Raw genomic sequence first — 14909 nt, 5'->3', positions numbered from 1 at the left:
TGCGTGTTTGTCTGAGTGTGTGTCCAACTATGTGTGCCCCAGACATATATAGTCTGGGGATATATCAGCAATAAGCAATTATGAAATACATAAATTTCATGTGTATTGTTGTTTAAACTAAGTGTAAATTCTCAATCTGAACATTTAAACTATGTTGCCTCCTTTTTCTTAGAAGTAGTTCACATTTTATCTTTCTCAGAGGGATTATTTCTGTTCATTAAATGTCCTTTTGGTCCACAACTAAACATGAGGACAAAATGTACCATACAGTACATCAGCATTATTCCATGTAAACTGCATGATCAGCATAATTAACAATGTTATTGGTAGGTTTTTTTGTTTGTTTTGTTTTGTTCTTTTATCAAAGAGCAAAACAGTCTTGCACATAAGAAGTCATAAGACTCCTCAACCTTTATTTTCTGCATACAGAAGTTGCCTACTGAGAGGAATGTGATAGGCCATTGTGGTGCACTGTCACTGAACTGCACTGAGTTTGGTCCGGTGTACTCCTGCATCTGTCATGACCTGGTATTGCATTTCCTTTATGTAAGCATTGCAGTTGACTGCTGCACCTGGTCTAGGAGAGGTAAGGAGACTGGAAGTGTGCCGGAGAATGTTGTTTCATTTTCCTTCGCGTCCACACTTTTGGATTCCCCCGGATGGATTACTTTGAGCACATCTTCGTGGCATCTTTAAAAATTTTCCAGGTAACCATAACTATGGTAGGATTTGAAAACCGTTTACCTGAAAAAGTGTTGCTAAAAAATGGATTTTCATAGTTGTCTAGTGGGTTGTTTGTTTTAAAAAATCTTATAGACTGAGATATGAAAATGCAACACTGCAAGAGCAGGATTGCCTTGAGGTTTTATTATTTCTCAATCAGACACAGTTATAATTCACAGATTCATCATTTGATGGATAACAACGGTCTTTTTGCTTTTTATTCATCCGCTGGCTTAAATACTTGGTAGTTTGCTATGGTCGAGAAAACCTGCCAAGAATATGGTCAGGCATTTTGAAGGAAGTTTGAAGCGTAATTATAGAGTGGGTCCAGTCTATGTAGAGAGACATACCATTTGGAGAAAAGTGACTGCCGAGGAATGTCTACAGGATTGGTAAATCCGCCTATGTCCCTCCTCTCCTTGTGGGACCGACTCAGAAAGATTATAGTCATAAGCATTTTGACATGAGAGAAGAAAGGGTCCTCAACTCAATCAGAGAGAGTAACCAACAAGCCAGAATACTGAGGTAAGGGAACTGTATGGTTACAGCATGTGGCATGCAGTCTACTGGGGTTATATCAAATTAATGGAGAGTTAAGGTTTAAAACTTTTCGTTTGTCGCAGTAGCGGTAGTACTACAGTTGGGATATTGTATTTCGATATTCTTGTGCATTACACCGTGGGTAATATTATTTGGAAATGTTCCTGCTTTGTCTTCGGTTTTGTATTCAAGCAAGAATTTTGAATTCCCACCTGCGTCAGACTAGCAAAATAAAGTCTCTGCAATATTGGTTCTAACAGGTCAAAACGTTGATGACTTGACTAAAGTTATCAGCTGGACCTTGACTTTCAATAACGCCGCAACCATTAAGCGATTAAGCCTAAAGAGGAGGCCCAGAGTGGCTGTTAATAATGTTGAAAAAACACAAACTGTTAATTCTTCCAACGAGAGCCATTCAGCAGAAACCCTGTCATCATCTGGCAGTAATGACACAAGACTTTTGGGCATGTCCACTGCAACCAGAGGTCGACCTCCTCTTCCTCCGCCCCATGGATCCTTCTCAGATAAAATCTCTGCTACGAATGAAGGATCGGAGGGCTCTCAGACACCCACTGAGTTGAAGCCACAGCCTGCCACAAGATCACTTGTCTCAGAAAGAAAAAACTCCAGGGTGGAAAAGGATGACCAAAATTTGGAACAGGAGGTTACGAACCATACTCCACCTCAGCCCAGTCCCCGTCGACGGTTGGCCAGCTTTGGAGGAGTAGGTTCCCCTGGGTCGGCCTCCCCCTACACTGGCATAGGTGCATATAATCCAAACAACAGTGGTACTAAACCTGCTACAGGGCCCAACATGAATGTTAACCTTAGCTCACTGGGCAGCAGAGGCAGCACAGGTTGTCTCAGGCTTAGCCCACAGAGTTCTGGAAGATCCACTCCGGTTACTGGCCTTGGGCCAATGCACCTGCAGAGTGTGCGTGATCAAATGGTGGTGGCTCTGCAGAGGCTGAAGGAGCTGGAGGAGCAGGTGAAGATCATTCCTATCCTTCAAGTAAAAATCTCAGTTCTCAAGGAAGAAAAGAGGCAACTGGTCTGTCAGCTGAGGAACCAAAGTGAAAATAATGACATTAAGGATGCCATCTGGCAGACAGGATACAGAGTAGAAATAGCGGACGTTTCGAAGAAAGTCAGTACCGTGGAGGAACATGAGGTTACACAGCAAAGTGACTGCTGGGAGTTTAGGGAACTGACAGAGGAGATGGAAGCTTTGGAGAAGACTCTCAAGAGCAGGCATTTGCCAGCGTTGGAAGACAAAAGTCCTTTGAATGACAGCCCTTCCAGCCCAGTGGCACATTTAACTGATAAAGATAGGCGTATCACTTTGTCTCCAAAACAAAACAAATATGTATGCTCTGGAAAGGTTGAAACAAAGTCCGTTGCTTTACAGGTGTCAGAAGTTAATCTTGGAATTCATGACGTGCGGGAATTAGAAAGTGATGCCCAGCAATTAATAATTAGTGCCATGAAGGAGAGAATTAATGACCTGGAAACAGAATTAAAAGAATCAGCCTTGCAGGCAGAGATGTGCCGCATGAAACTGGAACTTCAGGCTGCAGGGGCCAGAAGCCGAGCTGATAAAGCCTCCCTTTCTCAGCCATCCACTACAAGCACAGGCACTCAGGCCAGGCCTCGCACGGAAAGTCAAGGAGTGGGTAATCACACAGAGGTTCAAGATGCCTGCACCGGGGATGTAATAGAGCTAAAGACTGTTGGAGTTTCTTGTTGTGGGCCTGAACGGAAAAATGTTGGCATAGGACCGGATTTACCCATGAGCCACTGGGATATTAGAGAGGTGGTAGAGACAAGCGAGAAGGGTGTAGAGGTCCGAGCTTCGACAAAGACACGAGGGATCGGAACAGAGCAATCGGCATGTGATGCGGCGTCCAACACTGACATAAAACTGGAAGATCTGGAGATGAAAAAGAATATTACGTGCCGTTCTGTTGCATGTGGTGATTGTTCTGTAAACGTGACAGTTTGTGAAACAAAAGAAATGATTTCTCGAGGCATGATCACAGAGCCCATCCAAGCGATTGATCTTGGAATTATGGCATCCCTCCAGTCGTCTTCCCAGGATATCAACAGCACACCTAGTTCTGTGTCTCGATTTACGAACACCAGGCATGTCTTCAATCTAGACTCAAGCACGAACACTGTCCTCAGTACCCAAGATAAGCACACTAACACCACCCAAACTGTTACAAGGAACGTGTCAGTCGGTCAAAAAGTCAGGAAATGCAGCCCAGAGACTCGCACAATTGGTGTAGGAACTGCACACTTGGAAGATAATACTTCTTTACTGACACTGGGGAAAGCTATAAAGACAAGTCGAGACACTGGTGTTGGATATACAAACATTAATGACAACTTCTTGGTTGGACTAAAAACACGAAACATGGCCTCCGGACCATCTCATCTACCTGACCCCATCAGGACAAAGAGTATTGGTGTCGGAGAGGGAAAAATTCGGGATTTTTCCGTTTCACCCAGTGCATCCGGTCAGGCTCCGCAGCACTGCAGACGCTCCCAATGGGACCCTGATCTGAACCATTACATAGGAAAGATGCAACAGCTCCTTCGGGAGCACGGGGATTTGTTCACAGAGGATCCCGCTGAGCAGGGGGACGGGTTCATCCAGCAGCACCGGAGCCAAGAACACACCACCTCAACACTACCTTTAAATAACAAAGACAGAACAGAGATCCATCCTTTTGAACCTCATCCATCAGGTAATCCTGGCAGGATTTAGTAAATGAAACACATTTGTTGGTGCCACACAAAAAGATTAACTTTTATACACTCTTTGTCACAGCCAACAGGGATTTGCAGCCTTCATCCCAACGCATATATGACTCCTCCAAGTGTTACGAAGCAAATCCCGGAACATGTCCACAGGCTACTAATGATTCAGAGGTGAAAAGAATGATTTACATGTTGGAACAGCAAACATCTTCTTCACAGCAAGGTAACCATGAGTGCACGTTTTTGTGCAGGCCATCATGATATGATTATTTTTAACCAGATGAATATTTTCCTGTGAGGGGCATGGCATTATTTTGTTTTAATATACTTAACATTTAAATATACTGTCAACAACGTGAGGGTTCTGCCTTGTCAAAGTAGCTGAGTTTAAACATGTTCATTTTGGGATCACTTTCAAGGCCCAGTTAAAAATTGCATTTGGGTTTGAGGAAGTGGCTGCATTTGGCTTTGCAAGTTTACTTTTTGAGGGATACACTTGTAACATTTGGAATGATATCTGGTTTTCTGAGGGCGTCCTGCACCACAGAGCTGTTTGTGGCTAAGGGTCTAAAATGGAACGGTGAAGCCAACTGTTGTGAAAGTATAACGTCTCTTCTAAAATCTGGTCCTCGGGTTTGTAAGACCCAAAAGGCAGGGTTTGCGTCTCTTCAATCATACTTCTTTTAACCAGAAGGTTAATCTAAAATTTTTCCATCCTTGTTTCTAGACAGGCCAGTGAACTCTGGTGAGCTGCATCATGTAATAAAGAAACACAATGGTGACCAAAGCTGCAGTAACACAAGGAAAAACATGAGGTTTATGAGGGTGACTTCGGGGTAGGTATCACTGCAACAAGACTCCTGGATGTAATACCAGACTCCCAGGGTTACCAGTTGATATGCTTTGTACAGGTTGGACCCCAACTTCTCTGCCAGTGAGAAGGTTAAACCTGAGGAAGTGGACAGGAGGTCAACCAGAAAGTTACAAGATTTATCTCAAGATGAGCGACAAACAAGACTAGGCAAAGCTGTCAGCAACAGGGGGACAAAGGGGCTCACAAAGTCTCACACACAGCAGAGGTAACACAAGCAGAATGAAAGGCATTGTCCCTTTCAGCTTTTCCTCTGTGTCCTAGAAGATATCCATAGGTCTATAATCTTTTCATTTTTGTTGCAGCTATTTTTTTGTGTGTGTATTTGGATATTTGTGTACTATACTTGATGTATGCCAATCCATTGATATTGGCTGTTATGCAGTATTTCGACATAAAACAAGGAGGACAAAAACCCTCTCCAGGATAGGTTTCTCATCTTGATATTTTAACGCACCTCTTAACGCTATCAGCCTTCATTCATTCCAATTAAATGAAGAATATTCTCTCTCTCTAGGTCCAAGTTAAGTGAAAAGATGTTTTCTGCTTGTCAGGCCCTCAAGATACACCTGGGTGATGACACAGTATTATCCAAAAAGGAACTGGTATGGTTTATTATTCCAGCATGGAAACTGATTGACGCTAACTTGTGCAATGGTGTGTGTTTGCATGTTTAATGGTTTGACACGGGATGGGTGTGGAGAGACGGCGAGGCTGCTTGTGGCCAACGTGTCCCTTAAAAAGAACTTTCCCCGGCACAGGAAACAATACGCCTTGGAATGTTTCAACACTGTAATCTTCTTGCAATTCTTTAACTTTTTGAAAAAGATTTCCATTTGACACAGACTCCTCGGTTCTGTGATAATCTGGAAAACACGCCGGCAAGATGGTTAAAAAAAAACACCTGCTTATTGGTCAGAAAAAAAGCAGATTATTGATTTCATAGTAGGCTAGACACCAATTTTTCAGTCCTCATCCTTTACAGTGTTGTTTTGGAGATGTGTGCCAAGATGGCTTGGTTTTGTTTTGCTCTTCCCCTGTGTATTTATAGTCACATCCCTGTAATTAAAAATAGATGCTCCTGGCAATTATGGCATATCCCGAGGAAATTCACAACACAATTTTATACATTTGCATCATTGTTTTTTGTGCTTGTTATCTTTTCTCCTTGCAGCTCGACTGTCTGCAAACATGCCAACTCGAGTGGTTCTCCGTGTCCAGCCACAAGTCTGCTGCTCCCGACTCTGTGGAGGACCACTTGTCCGCCTTTAGGGTCATCTCACGCTCAGTGCTGCAGCACATAGTCAATATGGCTGATGGCAATGGGAACACTGCCCTGCACTACTGCGTGTCGCACTCCAACTTTGCCGTTGTCAAGAAATTGCTTGACTCAGGTACAGCGAAGAACATAGCAGCGTCACCAGAAATTATTCTAAAGTTATTTTTGTCTGTTAAACTGTGTTCCGAACTGACAAAAAGCAATTGCATAACCTTCGCTGATTCAACACCCATCTCTTATAACCGAATGCAGAGATGATTTATTTACAGAAATGTGAACGATAGTATTATAAAGTACAGAAGCATGCTAAATTCCATGTTATTCCTGTAACTGCTATGTTTCCTCATTCCCACCAGAGGGCTTTGTATCTCAATAACTACAATGCATGATGTAACCTACAGGGTAAGGGGACTCACTGCAGAACGTAAATGAATTATAACTCCATTTTGCAGAAAAAATAGAAAACAAAGATGTCATGAACTTGGTTGTTACAACAGAATAAATCATTCTGACTCAGAGCTCAGAGAAATAACAATTCCAATTACCAACTTAAGAAAAGTATATACAACTCTATGACTCCTTGTTGAAATCTTCTTGTCTTGGCAACTGGACTTGAATTTCTTCACTTGAAGACATTTCACCCCTCATCTGAGAGGCTTCTTCAGTTCAAGTCCAGTTGCTAAGACAAGCAGATTTCAACAAGAATTCACCGTGACCTGGATTACCTAGAACCTCCACAAACAACTCTATGACTCATGAGGTTTAAATGTTTCATGCTCCGAAAATGTTCCGTACTTGTATAAAAGTACATGCATTTATCAGTGTACATATAATATGTAAAGATCCACCCCTCCATCGTCTTATACGCTTATACTGCACTCAGGGTCGCAGGGTCGTAGGGGATGCTGGAGCCTGACCCAGCTATCATAATAGTGCGAGAGGCGGGGTACACACTGGGCTGGTTGCCAGTCAGTCACAGGGCCACGTGTACAGACAGGCATTCATTCACTCACTCGGGGCAATTTTCCCAATTTTCTTCCAATTAACCTGCTGCATTTTTTGGACTGTGGGAGGTTACCGGAGAACCCCGAGGAAACCCACACAGACACGAGGAGAACATGCTCACATGCTGTTAGGTCGAAGCGCTTACCTCTGCAGCAACGTGCCACCTTAATATGTAAAGATGCGATATAAAATACTACATTTAAGTCATATTACTATACAAATGATGAATAATTAAATCATGGAGCAAATGGCCATTCGATCCAGAGAATTCATATGACTGTCTTTCATTAGATATCTAAGCTATTTCAAAATAGAATAATAGGATTTTAGAGAATCACACTCGATCCTCAGCATCACAGATGCAAAAGGTTTTATTAGCAATTTTAAAAGGTTGCTAAATCAGTAATCCCATACCCAAATAAACACCCTTTGTTTTAAATTTTCCTTCATAGCCGTCACCCTGAAAATGTAAAAAAAATCATTTTAAAGCCGTGTGAGAAACAAATTAACATGCTTGCATTCTGTCTTTTGTTGCGTTAACCCTGGTAAATGCCACTGCAGAGGTGTGTAACGTGAATCAACAGAACAAAGCAGGATACACACCCATCATGCTGGCTGCGCTTGCTGCCGTGGAAAGACCAGAGGACATGAGAGTTGTGGAGCTGCTCTTTTCAAAGGGAGACATCAACGCCAAGGCCAGCCAGGTCAGTTTATTCCCCAGTAAACAGTTATTCCCTCCTGCCATGCAAATTTTCTCTCTGTCCACTGGCTTTTAGCAGTATCACTATCAACAGGATATTATTCTGTTGAGTAACTAAATTTACATTTATTTTTAATGATTTTTCTTAATCAGAAAATGTCTGTATTCCCAGAAAAAAGCATTGTTCAGGGTTTAAAGAAGCCAGCTGGACACAAATATGCTTCTTATTACAGCTTGATATATGATAATAAAATCTGCCCTCATAAAGTAATGACCATTTTGTAATAAATACCCTAAATGCATAATTTTATTAAGTTTTCCATATTTAATTTCATGTTGCCAAATCCATAATAAAGGGGGAATTTTGTTTTGTTTTTTGTTTTTATTAATCCAGAAGCAATTACTTGGAAAAACTGAACAGAGAAAATTAAATAGAGAAAGTCAAACAAGGAATTTGACTTACACTCATAGATTCATAAAAAGTCTAGACGAGACAAGATATAAATCATGTAAATAAATAATATGTTAGACAAGAAGGTATTAAAAAAAAAGGCTTAAATCACAAGTTCACACCGAATGTCAAGTCGAAATCTGAGAATGAACATTCCAAACAGGTCTATTACCTCATTTCATAGCTTTGCGTGTTATGTTGACCTTCACACGCACACAAATAAAAAAGATTCCTCTAATGTTTTACTTCTTGTGAAGGTGAAGTCTATTATTTCAGCCAAGAATAGTGGATTACACCCTGATTCTGACATTTAGCATTAACCATTTGTCCTCTTTGACCCCCGGCCTTCATCTCTGCAGGCGGGTCAGACAGCTCTGATGCTGGCTGTGAGCCACGGCAGGAGAGACATGGTGCAGGCGCTTCTGGCACGGGGGGCAAAGGTCAATCTCCAAGACGACGAGGGCTCCTCGGCTCTGATGTGTGCCAGCGAGCACGGCCACGCCGACATAGTTAAACTACTGCTGGCACAGCCGGACTGCGACGCCACCCTGACCGACAGTGTACGTGAGTCACTGTTACAAGTCTGGTGGTTCCCATATTTACTTATTTTTTTATCGCTAAAATGTTTCATTGAATACTTGTTTAGAAGGTTTAAAACCGCATTTCATCTCGTAGTGATCGTCTTTTTTTTTTTTATTCAGGATGAAAGCACAGCCCTTTCAGTTGCACTGGATGCTGGACATAATGACATTGCTGTACTGCTTTATGCACATACCAACTTCTCCAAAGCACAGCCAGGGGTATGTCATGCATTTTCACCACTGTAACATCTTTGAATACAGGATTTTTTTTTTTTTTTTAAAAAGAGAGGAAAAAAAAAAACTTTTTATGTTTTATGTTTCTGTGTGTCCTATCAGGCAGCAGCTCATTACTGAGGCACGTCTGGCTGCTCCTCTGGTGGGAGCGCATGTCAATGAGGTGGTATTCCAAGAATTTTATTTAGGAGGTAACAAATCCCACATATTAAAAGAAGAATTTTAAGTTCTTTAATGGTCCTGGCTGTTTCAGTTTTTCTTATCTGGAATTGGAATTTTGCTGGCATGAAAGCACAACAGCTCAGGCTTTTCGTCACTCGATTGAGCAACATTAAGCTGGACTTTCTCTATAACTTTTGTCATTCTCTGTACTATATGAAGAAGATCCAAATGATGATATCTGTAAGCAAGCCACTTGAAAATTTCTATTAACATCTCCTTATGTGATAGGTGCAAAAGCACCTATCACATAAGTATATGTTTGGCTTTTTGGCACATCATTAGAAGCCAAAAAATTAGCGAAAACTCAACAGGAAATGAACAATTGCTAGCATGATACTATGTCTCTTCTATGCCCACAGTCTTCTCTTAATACTTAGTGCTTTTTCTTGAAATATATTGTCATTAAGCTATGATTGTACTGTCAAAATAGTTTAAATTAAGAAACAAAAACATTTCAAATAAATTCAGAACTTTATTGTTTTAACTTTTTTACATTAAAATATGACTTCATTCTTAATATATTGTATCATTTTACTAACTTTCCGTGCATTTTATTTTCTGTTTTTAAATTTAGATTTTATGCTCATCGTGTATGAAGGTTTTTCCCTGAAAGTGGCGATAGCAACGATACAAAAAATTTGAAAAAAAAAGATAAGTATAACTGAAGAGATGAAATGAAATCAACAAATCTGTAAATAAATGATGAGGAAGTAATTATTTTGAAGAAACAAATGGAATAACTGATAAATGAGCAACGCTTTTGTTTTCTTTAAAAAGAATCTACATTCGAACAGCTCTTGTACATCAATATTTAAAGTAAAGCTAAAAAAGTAGTATGAATTTATCATTATTTATGTTTTCTTCTTGTTTTTCTTGTTCCTTTTTTTCTCATGAAGCATCACAGAGTATGATCTATTATTCTGTTTGCAGTTGCACTCGTCATCTGTCCCAAATACGTACAACATGTTATTTACATATCTATGACTCTCATGCCTCTGTGTAAGAAGTTGTACTTCTGTATGACCCAGACGAAGGCTGTGCAGCTGAATGTCCAATTTTGAATAAAGTGGTGCATTATCTATTGCATTATTTCTTTGTATTACTACTGAACATTACTAGTGAAATCCTTTGTAGTCCATGTAGTCCCTCATTGATATGTATGTTTTTTAATTTATGTATTCTAGATTGCGAGGGTTATCAAACTGGGTTTGTGTTTAGGTCAATGCTCAACAAAAGCACTCATGAGACTTAATAAGACACGAAGAAGATATAAGCATTAAAAAAAGGGTTAATGAGATTTCTTCAGATCCATTATTTCGATGCAAACCCTCCTCCTCCTCCAGGTGCGCACAGCCTCACCGGTGTGCTTACAGACTTATAACAAATCAAGCTCACATGCAGTTTCATTCACCTGTGCCAATCAGCTAATAATGTTGTTATTGTTTGCTGCTCTCCTCCCCTGTTGCTAATGAGTCCCATTTAGATTAATAACAACAAGACTCCAGACGCTTGATGCTTTTTTTTTCCACTGGTAATTTTTTTTTTTTGTATTTCATAAGACTGATGCAAATGAATCCATTAACGGGACGATAAGATTAGAAATGGCTAAAAGGATGTTTTTTGACTTGCCTTTGAGATTCGGTAGTAGAGCGTTTATTGTGGCCAACGAATATCACAGAAAGAATAATGGTTTTAGAAGTGACGTCATCCTACTGGTCTTATTTCAGTCAGTGCTTGGGGTCCATAAAAATTATCAATGTCCTGTCTCCAACCATATGAACACATCTGGTATTTTCCTGCTTATTAATCACTATATGAAATCCCTGGCTCTCCTACATACAGGATTATTTGGATATCGTTGGCAAATTAAGGTCTGTGGTTGGTATTTTTTGCTAAATGCAGGTGTAAGGTTTTGTTCTATGATTTGTGTTTAAAAGAACAGTTCTCAGGCTCTGGAACGTTAGTGACCCAGTGCTCACTAAATATTGTTTCAGGTCAGAGAGACTTTGCTTCAGAAAGAAGTTCACATTGGCCTCCCCGTTTTGGTCTCAATCCAGCAATCTTTTTTTATGTGAAGTTCTGAAGTGGATCGTGTTGAAAAAATAACACCTCGTCGTTTTCTTTGGTAAAATGCTGGTACAGATGTTTATTCTGGTGCACATGGTGTTTGAAAAGCCTGATAATGGATTACCCGAAATGTTCTCACATTTGAATCGAGCCGATAACGTCTCTCTGGGTGTGAGAGTTTATGGATCAAAAATACCACAGAATGCGTCATTTGATAAAAACACACTGTTAACTGTTTCCTTTTCTCCAGTTATCATCAGCTTGGTATGAATGAAGCTGAAGTTGTTGTTAAATGTTAAAAATAAAAGAATATGGAGTACTTTGTTGATTTGTTGTTGAAAGTAGCAACTCTGTAACTGGTTCGCAAAAGATCTCATATGATTGACCTTGACAGCCTCCAACCCCTCACTCTTTTCCTGAAAATAAGCCTTTTCTTGTCAACAGCAAGTTATTGGTTTAATCCACATTGTACTTTAATTCTTTATCCACAGCCCTGTACTTGTTCCCAACTAACTCAACTAACTTTAGAGAAAATTGTAGTCAATCTATTATATAATATTGGGCCACCTTACATTTTAATGACTCAGTCCCCTGGAGACTTTCCTTTATCTGAATTGTGTTAATTGCAATGCTTTGATTAAAGAACTTATACAGTCAAGGCGTGAAAGAGACATGAATTTGTGTTGAATAAAAATTGCAGTTTAGCCTGTAAACATGACATGAGATGTCATCTGCTTCCCCATCACCCGGTCCAGCAGACATGAGCTTGATAGATGTTACCACCGAGCATCACTTTATATTTATCATCCGGTCCTTCGCGTGAGGGCACTGCAGTTTTTGAGGAGTTTATGTCTCTTTTAAGTTGAAGAAACTCTGTTTGAATGCAATATTTACAACTTTGGAAATAGCACAGTGGTCTCACTTTCCTAAATATTTTGCAATATAAAGGTATTGAGCGATATCTTTAAGACAGGCTGTGGTTATATATGGTATATATATATATATATATATATATATATATATATATATATACATCCATTGCCTGCTGCTTATCCTGCACTCAGGGTCAGGGGGGCTGCTGGAGCCTATCTGGACCTGAAATTGACACATGCATGAGAAAGTAAATAGTTTTATGTCTCCATATGTTGCCCTGTGTTCGATTTCACCTAATGACAGCTGCGATGGACTCCAACCCCCCCAACCTTAAATGCAGGAGAAATGGTATAGATAATGAATGAATAAATAAATGAATCAATAATTTGATCAATGTCCTGCAACAGTGTCCTACAAGGCGCCTAAACTTGCTCACGAACATTTGTTAAGGTGGGCATGTCCATCTGTTTACGTGGTCACAGGAGGTTCACACTGAACTCCATCCTCCTCTGCTGAAGTTCATGCTTTGACTACGCTACAAATAATTTATCAAAAATCTAGAACAACCTGGTTGCAGCTCTGGCTGATTCCCTCGAGCTTTAACCGCCAGAGGACGGTGTCAGTCACGGGAAAGAAGGGAAGGGAAAATTTTGACATAAAAAGTGAGACAATAATTAATTTCTTTGCCCGTCCTGCCACTGAGGCCCTATTATGTAGTTCTCTATAAAAAGATGGTCCTCCACCCCTTCTTCCATCTCTTGGATAGTGTTATAACTATAATTTTGAATTTGAAAGCATCAAATACATTGTCAGGATGGCGACACCCAATAACTTATCCAAATTTTGATTTGAAAATACCACATGATTTACATACTGTATATATCAGGTCTATTTTTGCTCCGAACCCATTAGGGAACTGTCATTCCCCCTTTTTTTTGTAAACATCTTGCTTTTTTTATGTGTTTGCATTTTTTCTTGTCTTTTTCTGTTCTTCCCTTGGACCAGATAGGATTATATTGGACGATTAAAATTTAACCACCATTTCTTCTGATTATCTCCTCATCTGACCTTTTCTTAGGATAGAAGCAGCCAGCAGGAATGATGTATGAAATGGTCTTGTTTTCTCAAAGTCATATTTCTAAAGGCTTCATCCAAAAAATGTTATTTTTAAAACCAGTGCGTTCCATGTCACAGTTTTTAAAAAGTGCTACTTGAAAACGCAGATCAAATTCTCCCATGACAAAAATAGGGTGAGATATGTGCTATCATCTTGTCACTCCAGACAAACCCCATCCCCGGCCCCCAGCCCCCACCCTAACATGTCACTGTGTCCCATTATTCTGAGCTCGCGCATGTGTGACTTGGAGCGCTCCAAGTAATTTCCCAGCAACAGCAGTAAAAAAAAAAATGATGTAAAAGCTGCGCCATCAAAATTTGCTGTTGCCATGGTAACAGGCGGTGGTTATGAGCAAGTGATTCTTGGAAAAAAAACAATGTTACTGGAAATAAGGGTCTGGCTAATTCATCAACCTTTTGTTTTGGTGACGGCGTTACCACACATGAAATACAGAGTGTTCCAGGTATTTGATTGACGCAGCCTTCAAAACAAATGCTGGCCTCCATTGTCTTTAAAAAAAATAAAAACTCCTCTCGTAGGAGCAGTGGTAATTTCATGCAGATGAATCCAGCACACTCTGAGCCGCTGGGCTGGCTGCTCCTTCACAGCACGCATATTATGCATCTATAGACTGTGGGTGTAGTCACCTGCTAAATGGCGCATTTGGCAGCCAGGGATTTTAATCCTTCTTATTTTACTCCAAATAGGGCGATTGGACTGATTATGTTTTCGGGGTCTTCTGCTGCTGGCTATTAAAAAGACTGAAGTCCTCATCGGCAGTCTCACTTTTCACAGTTCCGACACTTGGGAAGTACATTTGGCCACCGCTCGAACCCTAACAACTAGGGGAGTCCATCATCCTTCCAGCTGTGACCTCACGCTTCCTCTGCTTACGTCTGCTCATTTGATAAGGACACCCACTAAATGAATAAATAAAAAGTAATTAGCCAAGCACATTGAAAAATAAAGGTTAATTCTAATTTAAATGTGATTTCCTGTGCTTGTAAATTCATTTTATGGACATTAGCTTGATTTAGCAAGGTTTCATCTTATTATGTTTCGTTTTGTCTGAATTTTTCTTCCAGCTATCCAAGGGACATTTTTCCATGATATATTCTTGCTTGCTTCCATGTAATTTCTCTGTGTTTTTTTACTGTATTTTGACCTCATGTTGATCAATTTTGAAATTAATCCAAAAATGAATCAAAAATTAAAAATTAATTTAAAAAGATTGGAATTCCTTGGAATATTTTTTTTATGTTTCCCCTTATTTGGTGCTGTCCTCCAGCTCATCTTGAACCCAATTCTTGCTGATTTTAAAATAACTCCACTCATTCTTGAGCCGTGCCTTCGCCTCACCCACACAGTCCCATGGAGGCTTGTTAATTTTTAGAAGTTACAAAAAACATCTGCGCTTTTCGTCATTCGAACCCTGCATAATTTCAGCGTCCCATAGAACTGTTTGAGATGTTCAAACCCCGTT

The 14909-nt window shown here is 40.1% G+C and overlaps 1 protein-coding gene across 2 annotated transcripts; it reads left to right on the top strand.

Annotated features, from left to right (window-relative positions):
- The first annotated feature begins 1193 nt into the window (after positions 1-1193).
- Positions 1194-10433, top strand: LOC147231134 (KN motif and ankyrin repeat domain-containing protein 1-like). Of its 2 annotated transcripts, XM_086153074.1 has the most exons (11): positions 1194-1248; positions 1524-4013; positions 4097-4249; positions 4754-4862; positions 4938-5105; positions 5415-5502; positions 6072-6291; positions 7743-7885; positions 8692-8892; positions 9034-9132; positions 9250-10433. In XM_086153074.1, exons 2-11 carry the CDS (start codon positions 1730-1732, stop codon positions 9265-9267), a joined length of 3483 nt encoding a protein of 1160 aa, XP_086009200.1. In that variant the 5' UTR covers positions 1194-1248; positions 1524-1729; the 3' UTR covers positions 9268-10433. The 2 variants fall into 2 exon arrangements, with proteins under 2 accessions (XP_086009200.1, XP_086009199.1); XM_086153073.1 differs by lacking the exon at positions 9250-10433 and having other exon boundaries at positions 9034-9182.
- Positions 10434-14909: the final 4476 nt, after the last annotated feature.

This window comes from Fistularia commersonii, chromosome 9 (genome assembly GCF_037954325.1).
Source record: "Fistularia commersonii isolate RoL2024-O1a breed Wild chromosome 9, RoL_Fcom_v1.0, whole genome shotgun sequence".
NCBI classification, from domain to species: domain Eukaryota; kingdom Metazoa; phylum Chordata; class Actinopteri; order Syngnathiformes; family Fistulariidae; genus Fistularia; species Fistularia commersonii.
The sequence above is the reverse complement of the archived record's forward strand: the minus strand, read 5'-3'. Positions and strand labels throughout refer to the sequence as shown.

Coding starts and splice junctions, on each gene's coding strand:
- LOC147231134 (XM_086153073.1), top strand. CDS start 1,730: ATGTCCACTGCAACCAGAGGTCGACCTCCTCTTCCTCCGCCCCATGGA. Junction 4,863..4,937: donor TTTATGAGGGTGACTTCGGG/GTAGGTATCACT, acceptor TGCTTTGTACAG/GTTGGACCCCAACTTCTCTG. Junction 6,292..7,742: donor CAAGAAATTGCTTGACTCAG/GTACAGCGAAGA, acceptor ATGCCACTGCAG/AGGTGTGTAACGTGAATCAA.